Source organism: Callithrix jacchus, chromosome 16 (genome assembly GCF_049354715.1).
Source record: "Callithrix jacchus isolate 240 chromosome 16, calJac240_pri, whole genome shotgun sequence".
In the NCBI taxonomy this organism is placed as follows: domain Eukaryota; kingdom Metazoa; phylum Chordata; class Mammalia; order Primates; family Cebidae; genus Callithrix; species Callithrix jacchus.
In genome coordinates, this window is record NC_133517.1 from 6,611,708 (window position 1) to 6,639,001 (window position 27,294).

General features: G+C 40.3%; 1 protein-coding gene across 6 annotated transcripts in view; it reads right to left on the reverse strand.

The window, feature by feature from the left end:
- Positions 1-7,806: 7,806 nt before the first annotated feature.
- Positions 7,807-27,294, reverse strand: part of UBE2V2 (ubiquitin conjugating enzyme E2 V2) — a 47,591-nt gene continuing 28,103 nt past the window's right edge. For 4 of the 6 annotated variants that reach the window (XM_002758887.7, XM_035277666.3, XM_008982604.4 and 1 more), the window contains 3 exons: positions 26,659-26,807; positions 19,572-19,697; positions 7,807-10,591 (listed from right to left, as the gene is read on the reverse strand). In XM_002758887.7, the coding sequence (XP_002758933.2) occupies positions 10,445-10,591; positions 19,572-19,697; positions 26,659-26,807 (422 nt within the window). In that variant the 3' untranslated portion in view covers positions 7,807-10,444. Of the gene's footprint in view, positions 10,592-17,216; positions 17,297-19,571; positions 19,698-26,658; positions 26,808-27,294 lie in introns of all 6 variants that reach the window. The other 2 variants (XM_054246722.2, XM_035277667.3) reach the window with 1 other exon arrangement.

Here is a 27,294-nt window from a genome sequence, read left to right on the forward strand (position 1 = left end):
CAAGGCAGGTGGATCATTTAAGCTCAGGGGTTCAAGACCAGCCTGGGCGACATGGCAAAACCCTGTCTCTACAAAAAAATGCAAAAATTAGCTGGTCGTGGTGGCCTATACCTGTAGTCCCAGCTATTCAGGAAGCTGAGATGGGAGGATCACTGGAGCCCAGGTGGCAGGGGTTGCAGTGAACTGAGATCCCGCCACTGCACTCCAGCTCCAGCCTGGGTGACATTGCAAGATCCTGTCTCAAAACACACACACACACACACACACACACGAGTAAATGAGAAATTAAAGGAGTTAGCACCAAAGGTTTCTGAAATTGACTACTCGTTTCCATTTTGTCAAGACTAAACTACTCATGGGCTATCCAGAGTCTAAGAGGTAAAGCTGAGTATCATTAGAGAAAAAAAACTACAATAAGATACCATCTCACACCAGTCAGAATGGCTATTATTAAAAAGCCAGAAAACAGATGTTGGCGAGGTTATGGAGAAAAGGGAACACTTACACACTGTTGATGAGAGTGTAAATTAGTTCAGTCCTTGTAGAAGGCAGTACAGTGATTCCTCAAAGAGGTAAAAGCAGGACTACCATTTGACCCAGCAATCCCGTTATTGGGTATATACTCAGAGGAAAATAAATCATTCCACCATAAAGATACACATGTGCAAATGTTTGCTACAGTACTGTTGACAATAGCAAAGACATAGAATCAACCTAATGCCCATCAATGACATATTGGATATAGAAAATGTGGTACATATATACCATAGAATACTATGCAGCCATAAAAAAGGATGAGATCATGTCTTTTGTAGGAACACAAATGGAGCTGGAGGCTATCATCCTTAGCAAACTAACAGGAATAGAATGCCAAATATCACATGTTCTCACTTATAAATTGGGGCTAAATGATAAGAACCTGTGAACAGAAAGAAGGAAACAACAGACACTGGGGTCTAGTGGTGGGAGGGTGGGAGGAGGGAGAGGAGCAGAAAAGATAACTGTTGGGTACCAGGCTTAAAATCTGGGTGATGGCATAGCATGTGCAAAACCCCCATGCCACACACATTTACTTATGTTACAAACTTCACATGTACCCCAAACCTAAAGTTTAAAAAACGCTTTTTTTTTTGAGACAGTGTTTTACTTTGTCACCTAGTCTGGAGTGTCTGGAGTGCAGTTATGCGATCACAGCTCATTGCAGCCTAAATGACCTCCCGGGCTCAAGTGATCTTCCCATCCCAGCCTCCCAAGGAGCTGGGACATGCCCAGCTATTTTTGTATTTTGTGTAAAGACAGGGTTTCGCCATTGTTGCCCAGGCTGTCTCAAACTCCTGGGCTCAAGTAATCCACCCACCTCGCCTGGGATTGTACAGGCATGAGCCACTGCATCCAGCCAACAATATAACTCTTTAGTAAATAATTTCAGTTACCAAACACCAGGATGAGGAGCAACTCCCTATATTTAAGTATAGTTTTCATTCTCCCTAAAAGACAAGCTATCACCGGGCGCAGTGGCTCACACTTGTAACCCCAGCACTTTGGGAGGCCAAGGCGGGTGGATCACAAGGTCAGGAGTTCAAGACCATCCTGGCCAACATGGTGAAACCCCGTCTCTACTAAAAATACAAAAAATTAGCTGGGTGTGGTGGTGTGCGCCTGTAGTCCCAGCTACTCAGGAGCTAAGGCAGAATGACTTGAACCAGAGAGGTAGAGGTTGCAGTGAGCCAAGATCGCATCACTGCACTCCACCCTGGGTGACAGAGCAAGACTCCGTCCAAAAAAAAAAAAGACAAGCTAGCTATCAGTAACACTTGTTGTAGCACTATTCAACAACCTTAGAAATTTAGTCCTGGCTGGGCATGATGGTTCACATCTGCAATCCCAGCTCTTTGGGAAACCAAGGAGGGAGGTTCACTTGAGCCCAGGAATTCCAGACCAGTTTGGGCAACAAAGCAAAATCATCTCTATCAAAAATACAAAAATTTAGCCAGCCATGGTGGGGCATGCCTGTAGTCCCAGCTACTCAGTTGGCTGAAGCACGAGAATGGCTTGAACCCAGGAGGCAGAAGTTACAGTGAGCTGAGATGGTACCACTGCACTCCAGCCTGGGCGACAGTGCAAGACTTCATCTTAAATAAACAGCCTATCTCTAAGTTCCATCACATTGTATGTGTGAGAAGAGGCGGTGTATCTTCAGCATCTAACAGTGCCTGCCAGAAGGCAAGGATTAATAAGACAAAAGTCCTACTCTCAAGATTTGCTGGAAGCACCACTCATTGATGCTTATTAGAAGTAGAAATCAGCTGGGCAAGTGGCTCACGCCTGTAATCCCAACACTTTGGGAGGCTGAGGCGGGCAGATCACAAGGTCAGGAGATCAAGACCATCTTGGCCAACACAGTAAAACCCTGTCTCTACTAAAATACAAAAAAAATTGCCAGGCGTGGTGGCACGTGCCTGTTGTCCCAGCTGCTCAGGAGGCTGAGGAAGGAGAATCACTTGAACCCGGGAGGTGGACGTGGCAGTGACCCGAGATCGAGCCACTGCACTCCAGACCGGCGACAGAGCAAAACTCCATCTCAAATTTAAAAAAAGTACTAACTGACTTTTTTGTTTCACAATTCATACGACTTCACTGTGATTACATTCACAAGTGACTAGTGGAAGATAAGCTTAAAACGTAATCTCCCTTTTCTAATTAATCGTGTTTTTCTTAGTACATATGTTTACTTTACCTAGGTTGCATATATGAAGAATTGAGTTTTCTTATAATGTAGTTATAATACCAAGAGCTTTTCAACCCAAGCTGTGTGCACCTGGCTTCCCATTACCAGTAAGTTACCTCTTTCCAACAGACCTCATCTTACTGTTGAGACCAAAGCAATTGTACCCAACCTGAGAGGCATCCACCAGGGCCCCTGCGCAAGGTGTGCTGCATGCGGGGGCGTCCTCTCAGCAGTGTGGGGACATCAAGAATCACCAACGTCCAAAAGCCTATCTGTTCACCTTTGACCATGGGCAGAAATTAGGTGAACTCAGAAAGCACAAAAGGCTTAATGGTATCCCATATGACCGCTTTTAAAAAACCAACCCATTCTTTACATAGAAGTACAGGCTTGATGCAAATGCAAATTTATTTATTTATTTATTTTTTAGAGATGGAGTCTCACTCTGTCGCCAGGCTGGAGTGCAGGGGTGCGATCTTGGCTCACCCCAACATTCGCTTCCCGGGTTCAAGTGATTCTGCCTCAGCCTCCTGAGTAGCTGGGACTACAGGCACGCGCCACCATACCCAGCTAATTTTTTTATTTTTAGTAGAGGCGGGGTTTCACCTTGTTGGCCTGGATGGTCTCCATTTCTTGACCTTGTGATCCACCCGCCTCGGCCTCCCAAAGTGCTGGGATTACAGGCGTGAGCCACTGCCCCCGGGCCGCAAGTGCAAATTTTAACATAGACTAAGCACTCTTAGATTAATAACATAAAGAAATGTTACCGTTTATTGATCAGTGTGCATCAGACTCTGATTAAACCCATTCATGTTATTTCATCAAAAGACAACTCAGAGGCAAGCGCAGTCTTTACAGAATAAACTGAAGGTTACAGGGCTAACTGCCACAGTCACAGGACAGAGGCAAAACAGGCGTTTTCCCTGGGACTTGCAGTAGATTCCTCTGGACTGCTCTTCACTTAGCAATATTACTATCCAGTCCAGCTTAGAACGTTACGCTAATGGCTTCATTTATCCAGTTCAGCTTAGAACATTATACTCATCGGTAGTCAGACTCTACCAGACAGGAGGAGCCAGACGACGCACCGGCAGATTGCATCATCATCTCCTTAACCAAGAGTTGACAATGATGTACATATATTTACCTATGAACTCAATACTATTCACATGCAAGTACCTTTTATAAGGACTAAACATGGGGTGGGTTTAATAACAAGCATGCCAACATGTTTGAGAAACAGAACTCAAGTTTTCATTTCATAAAATATTACCTAGTTTTTAGCAATAAAGATTTCATTTTTTTAACCAAAACACTATTCCAACATTTTCTGTAACCAGATACACTGTTTTCAAAAAGGTATTTCTAACATTCTTTTGAAAAATCTCAAGCCAGGCACGGTGGCTCACACCTGTAATACCAGCACTTTAGGAGGCGGAGGCAGGCAGATCACCTGAGGTCAGGAGTTTTGAGACCAGCCTGGCCAACACGGTGAAACCCCGTCTCCACTAAAAATACAAAGATTAGCCAGGCATGGTGGTGGGCACCTGTAATCCCAGCTACTTGGCAGGCTGAGGCATGAGAATTATTTGAACCCAGGATGCAGAGTTTGCAGTGAGCCAAGATCACACCATTGCACTCCAGCTTGGGCGACAAGGACGAAACTACATCTGTCTCAGAAAAAATAAGGTCTCACTTTCTCTCAGCCTAGAGTGCAATGCCACGATCATAGTTTAAAGTAACCTCAAACTCTTAGATTCAAGCAAACCTCCCTCCTCAACTGAGATTGGCATGCCACCGCACCTGGCTAATTTTTATTTTTTGGAGAGATGGGCTCTACAAGTGATCCTCCTGCCTCAGCCTCCCAAAGTGCTGGGATTGTAAGCTTGACCTCCCATGCCCAAACTGTAATTTACTTTATTATTATATTTATTTATTTATTTTTGAGACAGAGTCTTGCTATGTCACCCAGGCTGGAGTGCAGTGGCCCAATCAGCCCACTGCAACCTCCACTTCCCAGGTTCAAGCAATTCCCACGCCTCAGCCTTCCAAGTAGCTGGGACTACAGGCATGCACCTCCATGCCTGGCTAATTTTTATATTTTTAGCAGAGATGGGGGTTCACCATGTTAGCCAGGCTGGTTTCAAACTCCTGGCCTCAGGTAATCTGCCTGCCTTGGCCTCCCAAAATGATAGGATTACAGGTATGAGCCACTGAATCCAGCCTACTTTATAATTTTAAAAGACCTTGCAGTTTTATTACAGGTCTAAAGAAGAGAAAAAAATCTAAGACCCTAAGTTCACACAATGTATGCATTAAACAATAGTTTAACAGAAATAATCCAAGACAATACTAAGTCCACAAGAACTTTTCTTCTCAAAGGGATTCATGTTACTAAAATTTTAAACCTCATGCAATTAATTTACTCTTCTTGTGAACTTAATTATTTTCACTTGAGTATTAGGATAACTGAAAACAGGCCCATCACCCACTTAACATTTGTCTGAAAAATCATTGCAATTATCCAGAATTTTTTTAATTATAGTAACAAAGAATTTATAATAATGGATGTAATCAGAACATTTGATTGCCATTACTTAATTGGCTAATATGGCTTGATAAGGAATGAAACAATGTATTTCTTGATCAATTATAGACTGTGGAGGAAATCTGTTCTTCCAGTTAAAGGCTGATAAGCCTCAAGGGCTATCAAATGTAATAAAGCACTTGCCAAGTATCAAGTACCATGTTTATTAATTATAAATGGATAACAGTATTGCAATTAAAAAAGCCATTCAGTATTAAAACAAATTTTACTACATGTTAATATGAGGATGTCCTGTTAAAATCGAGATTACTTTGTAATCTATTATTAAAAGGAAAAAAACAACTGAGCTGGGCAAGGTGACTCATGCCTGTAATCCCAGCACTTTGGGAGGCTAAGGGAGGAGGAAGGCTTGAGGCCAGGAATTTGACAGCAGCCTGGACAACAGAGCAAGACCATCTCTACAAAAACAATTTTTTTAATTAGCTCAGTGTGCTCCTGTGGTTTACCTGCTCTGGAGAATGAGGCAGGAGGAATGCCTGTCAAAAGGAAAAAAAAAAAGTGTCATCTTTGAACAATGCTTTTCTTCCATTACTCAACCACTGTACTGAAGAAGCAATGGAAAGTATTCACTATGGATAAGGCCACCAATCTGCTTTTCTACTGACCACAGGTTTCTTACTGGTTTCCTAGTGCCAACTAAGAATAACTCTGCTTTTGTACAGTAAGAATTCACACATTAAGTCCATATATTTGGCAGCAAATGGATCACTGCACAACACTTTCATGGTATTTGGTCAGTTCAACATTTGAGAAAGGATAATCCCCGGAATCTTTCCAATAAAACAAGATCTATCAGCCTTTATCATTTATTTCACAAATTAACCTATAGCAAAAACTTTGAGATGGTCTTATAGACTACATAAAAATATGAGATGCTGGCCAGGCACGGTAGCTCATGCCTGTAATCCCAGCATTTGGGAGGCTAAGGCAGGAAGATCACTTGAGGCCAAGAGTTTGAAACCAGCCTGTACAATATAGTGAGACCCTGCCCCTATCAAACACAAAAACCAACAACAACAAAAAACAGACATGGTGGCCCGCACCTGTAGTCCCAGCTACGCAGGAAGCTGAGGCAGGAGGATCGCTGGAGTAAATCATCATCACACCAGTGCACTCCAGCTGCATGACAGAGCAAGACCCTGTCTCTTTAAAAAAAACTTTTTATAAACATGAGATGGAGCAGACTCTCAGGAATTTTCTAGACGAAAATATCCTACTAATGATATAAACACCATAGCAACACCTCTTCGTGTCCAATGATTTTTTTTTCAATCATGTAACTCACTCCTTGAGTTTGCAAAACTCCTTTATTTCAACAAAATGACTTTTGCTTGTCACTTATTTCCTATATCATTAAATACCTTAATTTTCCCTTCAGAAAATACTTATAGTGTACCTTTATTTTCAACACTCCACAATACTTTTAAATAGACATTTTCAGTATGAATTATGGTTAAGATTTCATCCATTCTATAAGGCATATTTTAGTGGAAGAGGCATTCCTTCCTCCTATGCATTTCCTACTTTATAGTAAATTCAGTATCGGGTAAAAACTGCAAATGTTCCTATCAATCCTATAACACAATTCATTCATTACTTTTTATGACGCTTTTATTTTTACATACAAAAAAAAAATACACACTTTTCCCAAACCTTGAGGAGTTGAATTTCGTGTTTATGTGTGTGACAATAATTAAAAGCCAGGCAAGCTGGTATGGAAAATGATTTTGATAGTTATCAGAAAAGCAAAACCAGTGCCTTTCGATCCACCCCAGCAATAAATGATACCATGACATTACATATCCCAGCAATAAATGATACCATGACATTACAGATACCTAAAAAGCATTCTTATAAAATTCCTGAAATACCTCCAAAATCCTGTTATGCATGATACTAGACTTTATCATCAGTACTTATACTCTTCAGAATACGGTCACATGCTCATTAAAGAGCGGACAGTTTTGACGGCAGGCTACAGTTAGTTCACTGCTGTCTTTCCATGATGCACCAGCAGAACCATCCAAAGCCAAACACACCAAACCTATTAAGAAAAAAGCATTCACAATTCCCACCTGTGTCCTCTACATTTTCTAAACAGTATTAATTTCATATGTATTTGTCAATATTACATATTTAGTGGGAATTGACATTAAAATCAACATATTGTTAAGTAATCTTGACTAGTAAACCATGCGTCAAACAAATCCTGTCTGCAAAAACCTTAATTCTAAGTGTGATAAATTATTTTTAATAACATAAAACTATAAATTTTCTATTTTTACATTCAAGACTAAATACCATTGACTATCCTTCAAAATGTTTATGTTCCAAATTGCTGTAGTTCCAAAACCCATAAACCTACAACAAATGACTTTAGAATGCTAGAAAACTTTTTTTTAATTATCAATTCTGAAAATTAAGTAATTTAAATCATTAAATCATAACATTGACCTAATAGGACAAGAAGTTTCTTTGGGTAATCTTTATTAATATATGACCATCCTCAAGGGTCTCACTTGCTAGCCTTTTAAACAAATTTCTAAGGCAATTTTACAGTTCATTTAAAAGGTAATACCACACACTCCTACAACCTTAGCCACTTTACAAAACAAAGGCAAAATTTCTTCCAAATGTTACTACTATAGTGTTTCTGTCTTAATTCCTCTTACAGTCTCCCAGTGTGTCTCAGATTGCCATGTACATCTAGATTGTGACATGCAAAATGGATTCTGCTTTAGAAATGGATTAATTGGCATGCAGATTTCTGCAGAGATCCATAATCCCACAAACAAGAGGGGAAATGAACATTATAGGGCTGACTCTGACATGTAAGGGGAAGCGGGGTTGGCAACTTCACAATGGTGGTTATGGGGAAAAGAAAGACAAGAGACTGAGGTACCCAGATCATCATCCTGCCAACAGCATTCAAGTAGTTACTAGCTTCCATGTACAAGACACATTTTCAAAGTGGAAAGACAGTTCTCAGAGAGTTGGATTCAGACCATCAGTTACCATTAGACTACAGTGTCAGTGTAATTCAATTTAATCTTCAACCATTAAAAAAATTTTAAGACTGTATTTCAAGGTAATAATTCAAATTTAACAAATTACATACACACTAACTCGTACGTGTATGTTCTCTATGTGTCATCTTAAAGCATTTTAAGCATTTTTGATAACTAAAATAGAGCAGCCATGTTGAAATTAATGTTTACATAAAATGTCAGTGACTTTAATGTACTACTGGCCAAGAAAAGGTAGCTCAAAGCTTTAACTTTCAATGAGCTGGATAAAAGACTTTCAGGGCATGTTTGAGAAACATGTTCTACTAAAAACGTAATTATTATTTTTTTTCCTTTTTCTTTTTGAGACGGAGTCTCGCTCTGTCGCTAGGCTGGAGTGCAGTGGCATGATTTTGGCTCACCGCAACCTCCGATTCTGAGGTTCAAGCAATTCTCCTGCCTCAGCCTCCTGGGTAGCTGGAACTACAGCCGCCCACCGTCACTGTCACCATGTTGGCGAGGCTCAAGCTCCTGACCTCAAGTGATCTGCCCGCCTCAGCCTCCCAAAGTGCTGGGATTACAGGTGTGAGCCATCGTGTGGCCAATACTTTACTTTATAAGCAAAATTTGAAGATCTAATTTAATATTTGATAATCAAGGTTTTGGTTGGCCTATATATAGCAGGGTAAAGTATGAGACAAATTATTAAGCTTGACAAAATAAAAGGAGACTTTACCTGACCACCTTTCTATATTCTTCAGTGAATTAATCAAACAGTATTTTCAACAAAGCTTTGTATCCAGTACTTTGAAGTAAAAGTTACCTAAAAGCCTCACGTCACTTTGGTAAAAGCAGAACATATATGAGTTTTCAACTTCAGTTACATATTTATTAGAGTGGAGAGTACATGGAATGAATGAAGTTATCCTTATTAGTGTTAAAAGCACTAATTGGAAGAGAAAATGTCTCCAATTAGTTCACCCTATTTAATAGCCAAAAGTTTCACAGAGAAATAACAAAAAAGGTGTTATGATTTAAAAAAAATGAGGTGTATATTTAGATAATTTGCAACCTATAATTCTAAAAGAATTGCCAGAATGCAAAGATCTTTTGAATAATATTAATTCTGGTGAAATCAAGTTCAAAATATAATACCCAGGATTCCTCTTTATCCAAAGAAGAAATCAAACTAGGTAATTTCTTTTCTGAAATAGTCTGCAAATTCTAATTCAAAAGAAGTACACAAAATAGGATAAATAATAAAGGGTATGTATAAAAGAAAAGCTACAATAATTCCAATTTTTGCTTCCTTAGTACTGTACATATACTACATCGACATAATAGAAATGGCACAGTCTCTGAGGACACGTTCCACAATTTATTTACATTTTAAGACTAACTTTAATCTCAAAATCACATATCCATATACCTATTTCCTTTTTGTTGAATTCACTTAAAACTTAAATGCATGGTTAAACAAAGTCTGTAAACAAATATTTACCATGTCTGTTACATGTAACACACAAGAACAGCTTTTAACAGAAGTTCATCAACTCCCCCCAACATTTTTTATTATAAATACAGGTATCAAAACAATCCTGAACATATTTTTGATACAACTAGTAGTCAGCACCCACACCGCTTCAAAAATTAACACATTTGTGACAATATTCATTGTACCTGCTACGTTTTAAACAATTTCAACTGCAGCTTTCACTAAGCAAGATGGATAAAGCATGCCATTCCTGTTTTCTTTCTTGAGATTTTTACTTTTTAGAAACACACATGCTTCCACTGCCATCTGACACTTCTCCACACGCTTTCATCTTGTAAACCTGAATTCTATTTCGAGCGCTCCAGGTTTATGTTTAAATGACAGTGTCTTAACAAGAGAAAAAAAAATTGTGCTGCATTTTTCCTCCTGTTACCTGAAAACATAATGGGTGTACATATATTAAATATATTCTTACAAATGTCCAGGTCATGTTTACCAGCTGGAATTCTTTTACTTAATGTGTGGGTATTTTGCATTGTGATATTTAATCAAGACATTAACATGAGTAGAAGGTTGTTGATTTAAGACAAGTTTGAGATCCACTAAAATTAATTGTTGTACGTTTGTCCTTCTGGTGGCTGTGGAAGCTTCATATTTTCTTTGGACATCATTAGACGTCTTAGCTCTTGAAGTACAACTTTAATGCTATATGAATTTTGCCATTTTGCTAACACTGGTATGCTCCGGGCATCCACCTGAAAGGGGAGGAGAGAGCACAGTTAACCCGCAAGTTGAAAGTGGCGTCAATTTGTTAAGCATATTCTAGTAAGAATGATTTGGAAAATTCATAGCTTGCCTCTATTTTCACAAGTACACTATGAAATTACTAATACCATAATGAGTATACTTTATCATAATTAGCTTAATATTTAGGGAAAATATAAACATACAAAACATATAGTGAACTTTGACCATCAGAAATAAATGTTATATTAAGTAACTACTTCGTAAATAAATAGACCAATTCCTTCTTCATGGAGTAAGGTCAAAAGGTTCCTCTCCATTTCTAATGTCACTACCCAAAATCTGGGGAATTACCTCACACTGAGATTTAGACGAAAGCTACCAACCTGACTCTTTCACATTTTAATTTCCAGTGTATTCTATGTACTATTCCAAATAAGTCTTTTTTTTCTTTTTTGAGACAGAGTCTCACTTTGTCACCAGGCTGGAGTGCAGTGACACAATCTTGGCTCACTGCAACCTCTGCCTCCTAGGTTCAAGAGGTTCTCCTGCCTCAGCTTCCTGAGTAGCTGGGACTACAGGCACACCCCACACCCAGATAATTTTTGTATTATTAATAGAGACAGGGTTTCACCATCTTGACCAGAATGGTCTCAATCTCTTGACCTCATGATCCACTCTCCTCGGTCTCCCAAAGTACTGGGATTTTTGTTTTGTTTTTTGTTTTCTGAGAAATTCTTGCTCTGTCACCCAGGCTGGAATGCAGTGGTAAGATCCTGGCTCACTGCAACCTCCAACTCCCAGGTTCAAGCAATTCTCCTGCCTCAGCCTCCCAAGTAGCTAGGATTATAGGCGTCCGCCACCACGCCCAGCTAATTTTTTCTATTTTTAGTAGAGACAGGGTTTCACTATGTTGGCCAGGCTGGTCTCGAACTCCTGATCTCATGATCTGCCTGCCTCAGCCTCCCCAGGTGCTGGAATTACAGGCATGAGCTGCCGTGCACGGCCAATTTTTTATATTTTTTATAGAGACAGGGTTTTGTCATCTTGGCCAGGCTGGTCTCAAACTCCTGTGCATCTGCATGCCTCGGCCTCCCAAAGTGCTGGTATTATAGGCATGAGCCACCACCATCTGGCCCCATTCTCATCACTTCCTTCCAGTCAACATTGTACTGGAGGTTCTAGCCAGGACAATTAAGAAAGAAGGTGAGCTAAATGGCACCTTGATTAAAAAGAAAGAAGTAAAACTAATTCTATTTGCAGAAGAAATAATCTGGTATATAGATAATTCTTAGGAATCCACTAAAGAAATTATTAGAGCTAATCAACAAGTTCGTCAAGGCAACAGGATACAGGATCCACATACAAAAATTAGTTTTTCTTTACACTTGCAACAATATGAAATAAAAATTAATAAAATACCTAGGTATAAATATTTTAAAAATGCAAAACTTGTGCACTGAAAATTGTTAAGTAGCTCCCCTCCTTCCTTCCTACCACCCTCCTACCACTCCCTTTCTCTCCCTCCCCCCACCCCCAGAAAAAAAGAGAAAAAAAACTTTTAAATAAAAATAATTTAAAGGCCGGGTGCAGTAGCTCCTGCCTGTAATCCCAGCACTTTGCGAGAGGGAGGCAGGCAGATCACTTGAGGTCGGGAGTTTGAGACCAGTCTGGCCAACATGGTGAAAAAACCCCATCTCTACTAAAAATACAAAAATTAGCTGGGCATGGTGATGCATGCCTGTGATCCCAGCTACTTGGGGAGGCTGAGGCAGAATTGCTTGAGCCCGGGAGACAGAGGTTGCAGTGAGCTGAGATCACACCAATACACTCCAGCCTGGGTGTCAGAGCTAGACTCCATCTAAAAATAAAATAAAATAAATAAATAAAATAATTAAAAGAAAACTGTGAAATATAGTTGACAGAAATTAAAGACGTAAACAAATGTACATGGGTCAGAAGACTTCCTACTGTAAAGATGACAATATTCAAGTTAATTTAGATTCAGTATAACTCCTATTAAAATTTCAACTGCTTTCTTCTTTCTTGCAGAAATAAACAGGCTTATTCTAAAATTTGTATGTGAACGCAAGAAACCCAAAATGGCCAAAAAAAATGCTAAAAAAAGAAGAACAAAATTAATGATTTCAAAATACTACAGGCCAGGTGCGGTAGTTCACACCTGTAACCCCAGCACTTTGGGAAGTCAAGGTGGGCAGATCAACTTGAGGCTAGGAATTCAAGACCAGCCTGGCCAACATGGTGAAACCTCATCTCTACTAAAAATACAAAAAATGAGCCAGGTATGGTGGCGCATATACTGCTGGTAGCAATGTAAAATGGCATATTCACTTTGGAAAACTGTCTTGACAGTTCCTCAAAAAGCAAAACATAGAGTTACCATATGACCCAACAATTCCACTCCTAAAATTATATACCAAAGACATGAAAATATTTGCCCACTCAAAAACTTGTACACAAATATTCACAGCAACAATATTCATAATAACCAAAAGTAGAAAAATATACATATCCACCAGGTGATGAATGGATAAAATGGGATATCCATACAATGGAATATAATTCAACAATAAAAAGGAATGAAGTGCCAATACACACTACAAACATGAATAAATCTTAAAAACATTACATTAAGTCACAAAAGAGCGCACATGATATTGTTCTACTTATATAACATCCAGAACGAGCAATCTATAAAGACAAAAGGTGGATTATCGGTTGTTCAGGGGTGAGGGAGGGGGGATGGGAAATGATAACTAATGGGCACAGATTTGCTTTAGGAAGAAAAAAATGTTCCACAACTGGGTCATGGCAGTGATTTTACAATGTTGTGAATACTAAAACCACTGGGCCGGGCATGGTGGCTCAAACCTGTCATCCAGCACTTTAGGAGGCCAAGGCAGGCGAATCACGAGATCAGGAGATCGAGACCATCCTGGCTAACACGTTGAAACCCCATCTCTACTAAAAACAGAAAACATTAGCCAGGTATGGTGGCACATGCCTGTAGTCCCAGCCACTCGGGAGGCTGAGGCAGGAGAATCACTTGAACATGGGAGGCGGAGGGTACAGTGAGCTGAGATCGTGCCAGTGCACTCCAGCCTGGGCAACAGAGCAAGACTCTGTCTCAAAAACAAAACAAAACAAAAACCACTGTATTGTACACTTTAAATGGGTGAATTGCATGGTATATGAATTATATCACCATAAAAGTGTTTACAAGCAGAAAAGAAAAATAATTTTAGAGTGATACTTATCTTAGAAACTAATGTCAGGTGCGGTACCACACACTGTAATCCCAGCACTGTGGGAGGCTGAGGTGGGTGGATCGCCTGAGGTCAGGAGTTCAAGACCAGCCTGGCCAACACAGTGAAACCCCATCTCTACTAAAAATAGAAAAAATTAGCTGGGTGTCGTGGCGGGTGCCTGTAATCCCAGCTACTAGGGAGGCTAAAGCAGGAAAATCACTTGAACCCAGGAGGCGCAGGTTGCAGTGAGCAGAGATCACGCCACTGTACTCCAGGCTAGGTAACAAGAGCAAAACTCTGTCTCAAAAAAAAAAGAGAAACCAAGAAACTAACCAAAAAAATAAGAAAAATGTTACAATGGTAAGGTACATTTAAAATGCTTCCTCTGGCCGGGCGCAGTGGCTCACGTGTATAATCCCAGCACTTTGGGAGGCCGAGGCGGGTGGATCACTAGCTTAAGAGATCAATACCATCCTGGTCAACAAGGTGAAACCCCGTCTCTACTAAAAATACAAAAATTAGCTGGGAATGGTGGTGTGCACCTGTAGTCCCAGCTACTCGGGAGGCTGAGGCAGGAGAATTGCTTGAACCCAGGAAGCGGAGGTTGCAGTGAGCTGAGATCATGCCATTGCACTCCAGTCTGGGTAACAACAGTGAAACTCCATCTCAAAAAATAATAATAAAATAAAATATAATAAAATGCTTCCCCTAACGATTTCACTTTAAAGAGTGGCAACCTCTGGCCAGGCGTGGTGGCTCACACCTGTAATCCCAGCACTTTGGGAGGCCAAGGCGGGCGGATCACGAGGTTAAGAGATCGAGACCATCCTGGTCAACATGGTGAAACCCCATCTCTACTAAAAATACAAAAAATGAGCTGGGCGTGGTGGCGCATGCCTGTAATCCCAGCTACTCAGGAGGCTGAGGAGGAGCATTGCCTGAACCCAGGAGGCGGAGGTTGCGGTGAGCCGAGATCACTCCATTGCACTCCAGCCTGGGTAACAAGAGTGAAACTCCGTCTCAAAAAAAAAAAAAAAAAAAAGAGTGGCAACCTCCTTAGCCTATTTTAAATAGACTCCATAACTGAACAGTTTATAAAAATAGGTAGAGAGAATACCATGCTATTTCCAAAGCAGAAACAAACACAGCTGTAAATGGTAGTTAAATAAATATAAGTGATTGTAAATCCTGTGAAATACCAACAGGGTGCAAAAAAAAGAAAACCATACAAGATGAAGGGAGAGAAGGCAGTAAAGAGCATGGGAAAATAAATACCATGTCAGAACAAAATCTGCATCTTATCAGTCTACAATATACAATGACCTCCAAAAACAATATGCAATGAGATATGAGATCTCACTGCATAAAACAATGAAATTTAGACTTCGGAGTCCTAACCACCCACAAGGAATAATTTTGCCTTGTTGTATTAAATAAATATAAACCCAAATTACTAAAGTGACACCCACTATCACTGCCTGTGAACTACAATTCATGAGATACTTACAGCCTCAAAATATATAAAACTATCCTGGCACAATAATCAGTGTGAAATTCTACACCATTTACTAGTTATAAAAGTAATAATCCAAACTCTCAGATGTAAATGAAGAGAAAAACAGATGTCCAATATATGCACCCTACCCACAACCCTCTATACACACAACTACACTCCAATAATGATTAAAATCAGTACTTAATTTTTCTATTTCCTAGTCCCCATTCCAGGTTGACAGTAAGAAGGGTTGATGGGAATATACATTCAGAGGGTTCTGTTATACACCACTGGTGGGGCTGACATTGACCCAGCCCTGAGGAGAACAGCCTGGCAATATTCAAGGCCCCATGCCACAGCACACTTCTAGAGGCATTCCTGAGAGCAGCCCTACTCAAGGTACGTCCATGGAATGGGGCAGGCCACGAACAGAATTCTATTGGTCCTTGACAAGATAAACATTGCAATGGGAGTAACAATTTAGAAAGTTTTACAGAAATTTGATGGAGAACATTTTAATTTAAAAATTTTAAACTTGGCTGGGTGCAATGGCTCATGCCTGAAATCCCAGCATTTTGGGAGGCTGAGCTCAGGAGTTCGAGACCAGCCTGGCCAACGTGGTGAAACCCTGTCTCTACTAAAAATACAAAAATTAGCCAGGCATGGTGGTGGACACCTGTAATCCCAGAGAAGCTGAGGCAGGAGAATCGTTTGAACCTGGGAGGCAGAGGTTGCAGTGAGCTGAGATCCTACCATTGCACTCCAGCTTGGTCAACAAGAGTGAAACTGTCTCAAAAAAAAAAAAAAAAAAAAAAAAGCCACACACAGAATTAACTCTACTTATAATGTAGTCTTTGTCCTAATAAGAAAAAATTCTGTTACAAATAAGACAAATGTTAAGATTTGACAAAGCCAGGAGGAGGACACATAGATATTGGTTCTATCATTCTCTATTTAGCCAGGTGTGGTGGCACACACCTGTAGTCCCAGCTACTTGGGAGGCTGAGGCAGGAGAATCACTTAAACCCAAGAGATGGAGATTGTAGTGAGCCAAGATCCTGCCACTGCACTCCAGCCTGAATGACTGGGTGAGACTCTGTCTCAATAAAAAGGAAAGTGGAATCTGCAGGGAGAAGTGAAGGACCCACAGGAATTAGCCAGACTGGAGAGAAAGGAGGAAGAGAAGTGCAAAGGTCTTGCGGCCAAACAAAGGCATGCAAGCCAGTGTGCACCTTGAGTGCTCCTAGTGACCAATGGCAAGAAGCACGCACACTGAGGCTGTCCCTAAAGGAGTTTGAAGTGCAGAAATGACATGACACGATCCGTCTAATAGAAGGATCCCTCTGGCTGCTGGCTTTGGAAGGATTAGAAGGGATTTTAAAAAGTAGACCAGAGACGTTGTTGCAAGAGTCCAGACCACAAATGATGGCCAATATTCACCTGATGGCAATGCACATAGAAAAATAAGACCGAAATCAAGTTACACTTGGAACATAAAACTGATGAGGCTTAGTGATAGATGGGTTGGGGGAGGGGAGGTAAAGAGGGAGGCAAAATATAAGCTTATGGACCAGAGCTCAAGAGATCAGATAAGCTTATTAGAGATAGGTCTGAAATTTAATCCGAATTTCCTAGCTCCCATGGCAATGTAGAACACACCATTAGTTACTTAATTTACAGAAGCTATAATGTAAAAACAAACTAGTAATGAAGAAAAACAGATACATCTAGTAGCAAAATCTAACAAAGGTCTTCTTCATAGAGGCAATGCTATGTCACACAGGAAATTCCCTAAATAATATCCTTTCTGTACAGTCATTTGCTGTATAATCCTGCTTTCATCAAACTTCTTAAAAATAGATGTGTACTTACTTTCTAGAATAAGCACTGAAAGAACACAAACTGAATGAAAGAAGTTGAGAACAACCATTCCAACAGTAGGTAAGAAACACCTAGAAAAATAGAAACCACCAACTAAGATGACCTATTTAAACCTGAACGTGTCAGTAATTATGGATATTAAATGTAAATGGACTACATGCTCCCAGCAAATCATAAAGACTAACAAACTGAGGGCTGGAGAGAATCTCAAGTCCCAGCTCTGAGCTGGCAAGGGGCCGGGGGTTGGGAGGCGTGTGGGAGTGCTGATGGCCCAGAAGGTGCAGGGCTGAGGTTTCCAATGACCTTTCCCACCTTCTTCCTTTCTCAGGGTTATGCTTTATTTGGCCTGGTTCCTCCCTGCTGGATGCACTAGCCAATCTGGGGCCCCACCTCAGACCTACCTATTAGGCCGGGGTTGAGGGGCGGGGAGCAAGCTTTGGATCCAGGAGTCAAATTGTTGCCAGAAGTACAGTTACATGCAGAGGAAACTGAGAAATAAGTAAATGCATTGGGAATCATGGAAGCCAGTTTCTCAAGTGTTAGAAGAGAGAATTACAGATATGGAAAGGAAGAATCATAGAATAAACCCTATAGTTTTAGAATAAAGTTAGCAGGAGTTGTTAATATAAACTTGTGGTTTTTAACAGATGGTAAATAGATGGGAAGGAAAGAGAGAAAGAGAGGAAAGGGGGATGAATTTGTGTACAGATGTGAAACATCTGTGGTACAAAACAGGTTAGTAGACAGAGGGAACACCAGGGTAAGATGAGCAATCAAGAAATACTGAGGTCTTACTTCCTAAGATGGATGATACTCATTTTATGATGATGATATGTTATTTCACCTCCTAAACGGTATTTTGTGTGTGGTGTGCTCTCAACATGGCACCAAGAGAGCCTGGGCTTCAAAGTCTTATCATGAACCTAACAATCTACTCATACTGGAAATTCAGCTGTTTCTACCAACTAACTTATGTGCATCAAGCAGGGCATGTCATTTTGTTTAAAGAGACAATGGGCTGGACACAGTGGCTCACGCCTGTAGTCTCAGCACTTTGGGAGGCCAAGGCAGGTGGATCACTTGAGGTCAGGAGTTTGAGACCAGCCTGGCCAACATGGCGAAACCCCATCTCTACGAAAAAATACAAAAATTAGCCAGGCTTGGTGGCATGTGCCCTGTAGTCTCACCTACTCAGGAGGCTGAGGTGGGAGAATCACTTTAGGCCAGGGAAAGGAGGGAAGAGTCACTGCACTCTGGCCTGGGGGACAGAGTGAAACCCAAAAATAAATAGATAACGATGCTCAGCCATGACTGTTTCAACACAGATATACCTGTTTCTCAAAGAAAAAAATCCTTCATAAATATTCATCCTTTTCATCTCACCAAATTTACCTTAATCCTAAGAAAAGTAACATTCAAAGAGAAATAATGGGTTTTTTTCTTTTGAGATGGAGTTTTGCTCTTTCCCCAGGTTGGAGTGCAGTGGCACGATCTTGGATCACTGTAACCTCCACCTTCCCATTTCAAGTGATGCTCCTGCCTCAGCCTCTGGAGTAGCTGGGATTACAGGCACCTGCCACCTCGTCCCACTCATTTTTGTACTTTTAGTAGAGTCGAAGTTTCACTATGTTGGCCAGACGGGTCTCAAACTCCTGACCTCATGATCCACTTGCCTCAGCCTCCCAAAGTGCTGGGATTACAAGCATGAGCCACCGTGCCCAGCCCAATAATGGTCATATTTTTACCAAATAAGGATCAACTGAATATGACTACTGAGACAATTAAAACCCTACGAAAAGTTTTGGCCAAGCATAGTGGCCCACACCTGTAATCCCAGCACTTCGGGAGGCCCAGGCGGGAGGATCACCTGAGGTCAGGAGTTCAAGACCAGCCTGGCCAACACTGTGAAACCCAATCTCTACAAAAATACAAAAATCAGCCAGGCATGATGGTGGGCGCCTGTTATCCCAGGTACTTGGGAGGCTGAGGTAGAAGAATCACTTGAAGTTGGGAGCTGGAGTTTGCAGTGAGCTGAGATCACACCATTACAGTTCAGCCTGGGCAACAGAATAAGACTTCGTAGCAAAAAAAAAAAAAAAAAGTTCTAACCACCACATACATCTATTCTAGGCATGTACATTAAGGTTTTTAAGGATGGCCTAATTTATATTAATAAAAGAAAAATAACATAATGCAACCTTCCTTAAACTTTTGACTTAACTAAGTTCCTCATTTAAAAATATTTTCCTGACTACATATTCATATCTTAAATATATTATGTGTGTACAATTATATATAACTCTTTATATTATGTTCTAGAAAAACAAAATGACTATATTAACTTACCATCCCACTGGAATTATTTACTCCATTCATATTAATTTTTGTTACAAATCTAACTGACGGAGGAGCTTCAGGGTATTTAGGTCCACATTCTACTTTCAGGCTATATATTCTGTTTTCATAATTTGTCTGAAAGGCAATAAAACAAAAAGACAATCAAAATAACAATATCTAAAATATTAATGTCTAAGTGCTAAGAAAAGGAAAAGTACAATATGAATATACTTGATAAGACAGTGCTTATGATTAAGAATTTACTTTTCTACATTCAAATTTATTTGACCTATATGGTGAGAAAAAAACACAGTAGGCATACTTAAAAATTGAGATTTTACAAAATTAATTCCACAAAGTATTATCAGTATGATCACAACTTGCTTTTATGATAAAAATGATGCCTGTAAACAAATTAGAAAGAAAAAAAAGAAAACCACTTAAATTTAGATTTTGCTTAAAAGTTTACTTGTAGAAGGAGGGGCTACTTGAGACTTGTATCCAACATATATAAGGGTTTCTGTTTTCCAGAACAGCTCTGCTTATTCCTATTGTCCCAGAATTAACTAATAGCAGTGCCTCTTTTCATTCTCAAAAGGGTCTTGTTGGATAACAAATTATATGATTACCCTACTTAATATGACAATCATAACTTCTAACAAAAGGGAAAACACCATATTATACCATTTTGTAACAATAAAACATAATTATTTTATGTCTCCTATTAGTTATACTTACGTTACTGCTTCATTAATTTTGAGATTCATTAAATCCCATTATCTTAATTCAGAGATATAATAGCAAACTTCATGTTTATACATCATTTTCAAATAGGGTTTCTGAAGCATGAAGTTTGATTAACATAAACACAGCCATTTTAAAGCTGTCATACTTAAAGCTTCTAGATTATCCAAGGCTTATTTTCACGCCTATAAATTAACTCTTCTTTCTCCTACGGCTTTTGTTCACGTGGTTAACTTATTAGTGTACCATTAAAACAGTAAAGTAGGCCAGCATGGTGGCTCACGCCTGTAATACCAGCACTTTAGGAGGCCAAGGTGGGTGGATCATGAGGTTAAGAGATCGAGACTGTCCTGGCCAATATGGTAAAACCCTGTCTCTACTAAAAATACAAAAATTAGCTGGGTGTGGTGGCGTGTACCTGCAGTCCCAGCTACTCGGGAGGCAGGAGAATCGCTTGAACTCAGGAGGCGGAGGCTGCAGTAAGCTGAGATGATGCCACTGCACTGGCAATCATCTCAGATGTCCCACTCAGCCTGGCAACAGAGTGAGACTCCGACTCAAAAAAAACAGCAAAGTAAAAAATAAATGAATTCTCACCTGGACTCAGGAAATTAAAAAGAAAAAACAATGTTTCAGATAATTATAATTATCAAAATGTTAATACATTTTCTAAATTATAATTAAAATAATATAAAAATAAATACATAAATAGATGAAAGTGACAAATTTAATACCTGCTGGCTGCTGTGTAAGACCAGAGAGGCAGGAAGCTAATCAACCATCTGTAGATCTCACCTACTCAAACGGTCCCGCCCCCTTCAAAGAGCTATCCAAATGGAGGTCACATTTACAGTATTAAACGACCCGAATATAAAAGCTGTGCAACAATCTTATATGTATGTTATTAAATATTTCAATGCTTTAAGGGAAAAAAGAGCTGTATTAAACTCATCTGAGATTAATAGCAAGCAAATAGTAATATGCCCAACACTTTCAATCTACAAAAATGACTAAAATCAGATGTATCTCAAGATTATCTTGGCTGTGGTTCCCCAATCTGGATGCATATCAGACTCCCCTATGATACAGCAATTCTATTCCTTGGCATTTACCCAAGCGAAATTGAAACAAACATGTTCACAAAAAGACTTCTACAAGAATGCCCAGAGCAGCTTTATTTGTAACAGCAAGAAAGTAGATTAAGTCCAAATGTTCATAAAAAAATTGGTAAACATATTGTGGTATGTTCATACAGTAAAATACTATTCAACAATAAAAAGAAACACATTACTACTACCTGAGATAACAGAAGTGAATTGCGCAGACTTTATGCTGAGTAAAGATGAGAACCATGAGTATACACACTGTATGACTCTACTTACCAAAGCTCTACAACTTGCAAATCTCTCAGGTGCAGGAAGCAGGGGTGGGAGTGGGAAAGGACACAGGCGGGTTTCTGGAATGCCAGGAATGTTCTGTATCTCAGTATGGGGTAAGGTAACAAGCTACCTCATGGCAAACTCATGGCACATCTGCGCATTTCACTACATGTAAATTCTACCTCAATTTCTTTAAAAAAAAAAAAAAAAAACCAAAGCTCTTTCCTGAAAGAGTTTACGTAAAGAAAAAAAAAACTTAATCCCAAAGCTAACCTAGTAATCTAATCCAATGACTACAGTAAATATCACCCTAACTTCTGAAACCTTTGATTAATTTTAGTACCTCGAAATTTGAGATTAACAGGCCAAGTGTCGTGGCTCACACCTGTAATCCTAGTACTTAGAGGACAGACTGCCCGAGGTCAGGAGTTTGAGAGGTCAGCCTAGCCAACATAATGAAACCCCATCTCCACTAAAAATACAACAATTAGCAGGGCATGGTAGTGTGCCTGTAATCCCAGCTACTCGGAGGCTGAGGCAGGAGAATCGCTTGAACCCGAGAGACGGAGGTTGCAGTGAGCCAAGATCGCACCACTGCACTCCAGCCTGTCATCTAACAACAGAGCGAGACTGTCTCAAAAAAAAAAAAAAAAAGGAGAAAAACAAACTAATATTTACTAAGCCAGGTAGTCAGCTACTCTCCTATTATCTAATCATTATTTCACTTAACTCTCTCTCACTGTTTCTATTTTAAAGATGGGGACAGTACCCTTCATTTGCATATGAGAAAACTTAAAAAGTACTAAACTAGTGACAACAAATATTGCTTCAGAAAACTAAACACGAAAACATAGAAAAACAAAACTGCTAATCATATAAATCCAAAGAAGTACCTGAACAACATAAAAACCAGGGATCTTGGTCAACAGAGTATAAAAAATAAACAACAACTGGCCAGGCACAGTGGTTCACATCTATAATCCCAGCAGTTTCGGAGGCCAAGGCAGGAGGGTCATTTAAGCCCAGGAGTTTCAGACCAGTCTGGGCAACATAGTGAGACTCCTGTCTCTACACTCACACAAAAATTAGCCAGGTGTGGTGGTGCAACCCTACAGTCCCAGCTACTCAGAAGGCTGAGGTGGGAGGATTGCTTGAGCCCAGGGGTCCAGGCTGTGAGCTGTGATTGTGCCACTACACTCCAACCTGGGTGACAGAGTGAAACTATCTCAAAATAATAACAAAATAGCTGGGCGCGGTGGCTCACGCCTGTAATCCCAGCACTTTGGGAGGCTGAGGCGGGTGGATCACGAGGTCAAGAGATCGAGACCATCCTGGTCAACGTGGTGAAACCCCGTCTCTACTAAAAATACAAAAAATTAGCTGGACATGGTGGCGCGTGCCTGTAATCCCAGCTACTCGGGAAGCTGAGGAAGGAGAATTGCCTGAACCCAGGAGGCGGAGGTTGCGGTGAGCCGAGATCGCACCATTGCACTCCAGCCTGGGTAACAAGAGCAAAACTCCGACTCAAAATAAATAAATAAATAACAAAATAAAAATTAAAAAATAACCAACCATGTGAAGTCTTCTTCCTCTCCTGGCTAGATAGTCTACCCTGGAGACAAAACTGCTTTCAACATCATACCTTCTAAAGAGAAAACAACTGTGGTAAGACACCAATTCCTGCCTATTTTATGAAAAGGCAACTGAATATGCCCACCATGATCTCCTGCCTTCGAGAGAACCGGAGAGAGGGTGATGCAAAGAAGATCATCAGGTGGTAAGCAGAGGCCAGCTCCAGAAGAAGCCTGTGCCTTTGCAGGGCACACCCTCACACCTCTGCCTGGCACTAAAAGGAAGTAAGGGGGGGGGTCTCTGATGAGGTTCAGGACATACTATCCCAAAATACGGCACCTTGGCACTTGAGAAAACAGCAGAAGCAAGCTTACTTTTACCTTACCTTTGCCCCTTTCTCCCCTGAAGCAGACCCTAAAATCTAGCTGACCTCTCCATGAAGTAAGTCATGAGAACTACTCCAAAGGGGTCTTGTCTTATGTCAAAAAAGGAATAAAATGCAAAGACACAGGAAGAATCTGAACAACAGGCCTTGGTAAGCGCCCCGAGTCTATTACCTAGTATGTTACCAACAGACCAATCACACGGTTGCACCACCATCCATTCTTCATCAAAATTAGCATTAAAAACAGGTTTCATGGCCAGGCGCAGTGGCTCATGCCTGTATCCCAGCACTTTGGGAGGCTGAGGCAGGCAGGTCACTTGAGGTTGGGAACTCAAGACCAGCCTGACCAACATGGAGAAACACTGTTTCTACTAAAAATACAAAAAATTAGCCGGGTGTGGTAGTGCATGCCTGTAAACCCAGCTACTTGGGAGGATGAGGCAGGAAAATCGCTTGAACATGGGAGGTAGAGGTTGTGGTGAGCCGAGATCACGCCATTGCACTACAGCCTGGGTAACAAGATCAAAATTCCATCTCAAAAAAAAAAAAATACGTTCCCTTTATCCTTGGGTCTTCTTTTCTGAATGTTCCCATGTTATGTAAAACTTAAATAAGTTTGTATGCTTTTCTCTGCCTTTTATTATAAGTGTCTCAGTCATGAAGCTTGAGACAGGTGAGGAAAAGTTATTATTACCTTTTTTCCCCTGCAGCATCCAAACCACTCCCCATAGAGAATAGAGAACCACAGTAGCATCTTGCCTGTGTGCCCTGTGCCCCTGGAGCAAGAAGGGTTGCAGAGCAGCAGCCTTCACCCCACCCCAGTGGATGGAGTTTCCTGAGGTTTAGTGACACCAGTAATGGCAACTAGTTGGGGCAACCTGGTGGGGAACTCAATCAGGTGAAAGACCAAGCAGAAGCCAGTCCACCACAGCTGGGAACTGTGTTATGGGTCAGCCCACAAGACCACTGATGAACTCATCACAAACTCCAAAACATTCATAAAGAATAAGGTCTGCAGTCCAGGTGTGATGGCTCACACCTATAATCCCAGCACTTTGGGAGGCCGAGGCAGGTGGATCATGAGGTCAGGAGTTCAAGAGCAGACTGGCCAACATGGTGAAACCTGTCTCTACTGAAAATACAAAAAATTAGTTGGGCATGATGGCAGGTGCCTGTAATCCCAGGTACTCGGGAGGCTGAGGCAGGAGAATCACTTGAACCCCAGGTGGCAGAGGTTGCAGTAAGCCAAGAATGAGCCACTGCACTCCAGCCTGGGTGATAGAGCAATTCTCTGTCTCAAAAAATAATAATAATAATAAGTCTCTGTCTCAAAAATAAAGTCTGCTGCAGGCAGTGGCTGGAGAAAAAACAAATCTAAATAATTTCAAATTTATATTCCACCAAGTTCTGACTAAATCTTCCAATCAGTAAGTCAGAATGTTCATCAATTATAAGCACTTTTTCAACCAAACAAATCATGTTAATCATGTTCACAGGCAGTGAAACTCAAGGCTTTCATTATACTCACCAAGTTATAAGGAATTCTATTTATCAATATTATATTTCCTCCCTCAAATGTCTTTAGGAAAAAACAGAGCAAGGGAGGAAACAGGAAGCCTATCAGTTTGAGAGTGTGCATGAATTTTTCAAAGGAACACCAGAAAACAACGTAACACACACACTAATTCATTCTCTACCATTAATGTTGCTAATTACCTAATACATTTTTCTTTTATAATAATCAAAAGGGGCTGAGTACAGTGGTTCACACCTATAATCCCAGCATTTTGGGAAGCCAAGGCAGGTGGATCATTTGAGGCCAAGAGTTCAAGACCAGCCTGGCTACATGGTAAAACCCCATCTCTACAAAAACTACAAATATTAGCCAGAAGTGGGGACACACACCTGTAGTCCCAGCTCCTTAGGAGGCTAAAGTGGAAGAATCGCTTGAGCCCAGGAGGCTGAGGCTGCAGTGAGCCAAGATCGCACCACTGCACTCCAGCCGGGGTGAATGAACAAGACACTGTCTCAAAAATAATAATAAATAATAACAATCAGGAGGAACTCTGAATTCTACCCAAGAGCAAAACAGCTGAAATGCTCTCATCATAAGGTAGCAACCAGTATGCAAAACCAAAGACTTAACTCTTCAAATGTATGCTCTTTCCAACAAGCCAAAAACATTACAGAATATACATTTCAAAGACTCACTGCAGCGAGTGCAGTGGATGGGACCATTATGTAAGGAATTCAGTGTAAAAAAAAAAAAAAAATCCCAAGCTAGAAAAAAAGATTTTGAGTAAAAATAAAACTTCGTAAACCCAAGAAGGACCTAAGGACAAAGTACAATGGGCCAGTTGCCAACCACACTAGAAAAAAAATGTAAGAATCACAGACTTCTTATCGATGAAGGAACTGAGGCCTACAGCATTACTACTGCATGTGGAGTGTCAGAGGGCAAATAGCAACGTGCACTCAATGCAAACCCATTCAGAAACCTCAGTTACACACGAGAGGTTAGTAACATGTTACATCAAAATGACTGCTCTCCCCCAAACCCCCTCCATTTCCTCACCTTTTCTCCTCTCTATCTGGAATGTTCTCCATCCCCATCACCACCTTCTGAAATCCTACCAGTCAGTCCTTTAGGGCTCATTCCAAAGGCAACTTCCTCCACTGTTCAGCCTTCCTCAATTATTCCAGCTAGAAGAAACATATTCTAAAGTCCCGTAGTGAACTTGCTCTTTCATATTTAGAAGCCGTCATTTACACTGATTTTTCTCCTTTACTAAACTGCAAAACTTTGATGACAATGACCATATCAACCTTCCTCCCCCCAATCCTCTAGGAAATCAAGCATTACACCCTGCACATAAAAGGCATCAATAAATGTAAACAAAATAAAGAACTATTTTAGAAGTTATCATAATTGTTTAATATCGACAGTATAAAATTAAATACTTACTCTAAAGTAACAATAAATATTAATAGAAAAAATATAATTTATAGCACTGACCCTTGGTGGCCCAATAATCATGCCTGTCCACCTTGTAAGTGTCATATCTTCATCATCTTCAAGGCCCCAGCTAACCGTACCATCGCCTACTCCTTTTTGTCCTTCTTCAAGTTCTTCCAACAAGCGAAAATTACGGGGAACTTTAACTCCTATACAAAAGAACGTCAGTGTCAATGTAAAAGTTTGTAAGAGCTACACATATCTAAATTGTTTTTTCTGAATTAACCTTTATAAATTATTCCCCAAAAAGACAAAATCCCCTTTAAAAAGCATTCTGCTCTATACAAAAAAATTAATGAAAAAAAAAGCATTCTGCTCCAGAAAATGCTGAATCTAACAACTCCTCAAAGTGAAACCACTAAAGAAAGCACTGTACCAAACATTAACAGCAGTATAGAATGTGTATATAAATTCCTACTCAATTATCTACTGACGTAAGTCAATCAATCATAAGGTAATCATTACAAGTGAACGTTTTCCCTTCTTGAGGTTTCTGTTCCAGCCAAGGACTCTGGCATGACCAGAAAGTTCATTAATGTATACTCTCTAATGGTTTTTAAAGAGTAAAATTATGTTCCCTCTGAGACAGCGCACCAGAAGGTACTGCCTTTTAGAATGCTGAAGCGGTCCCACCCA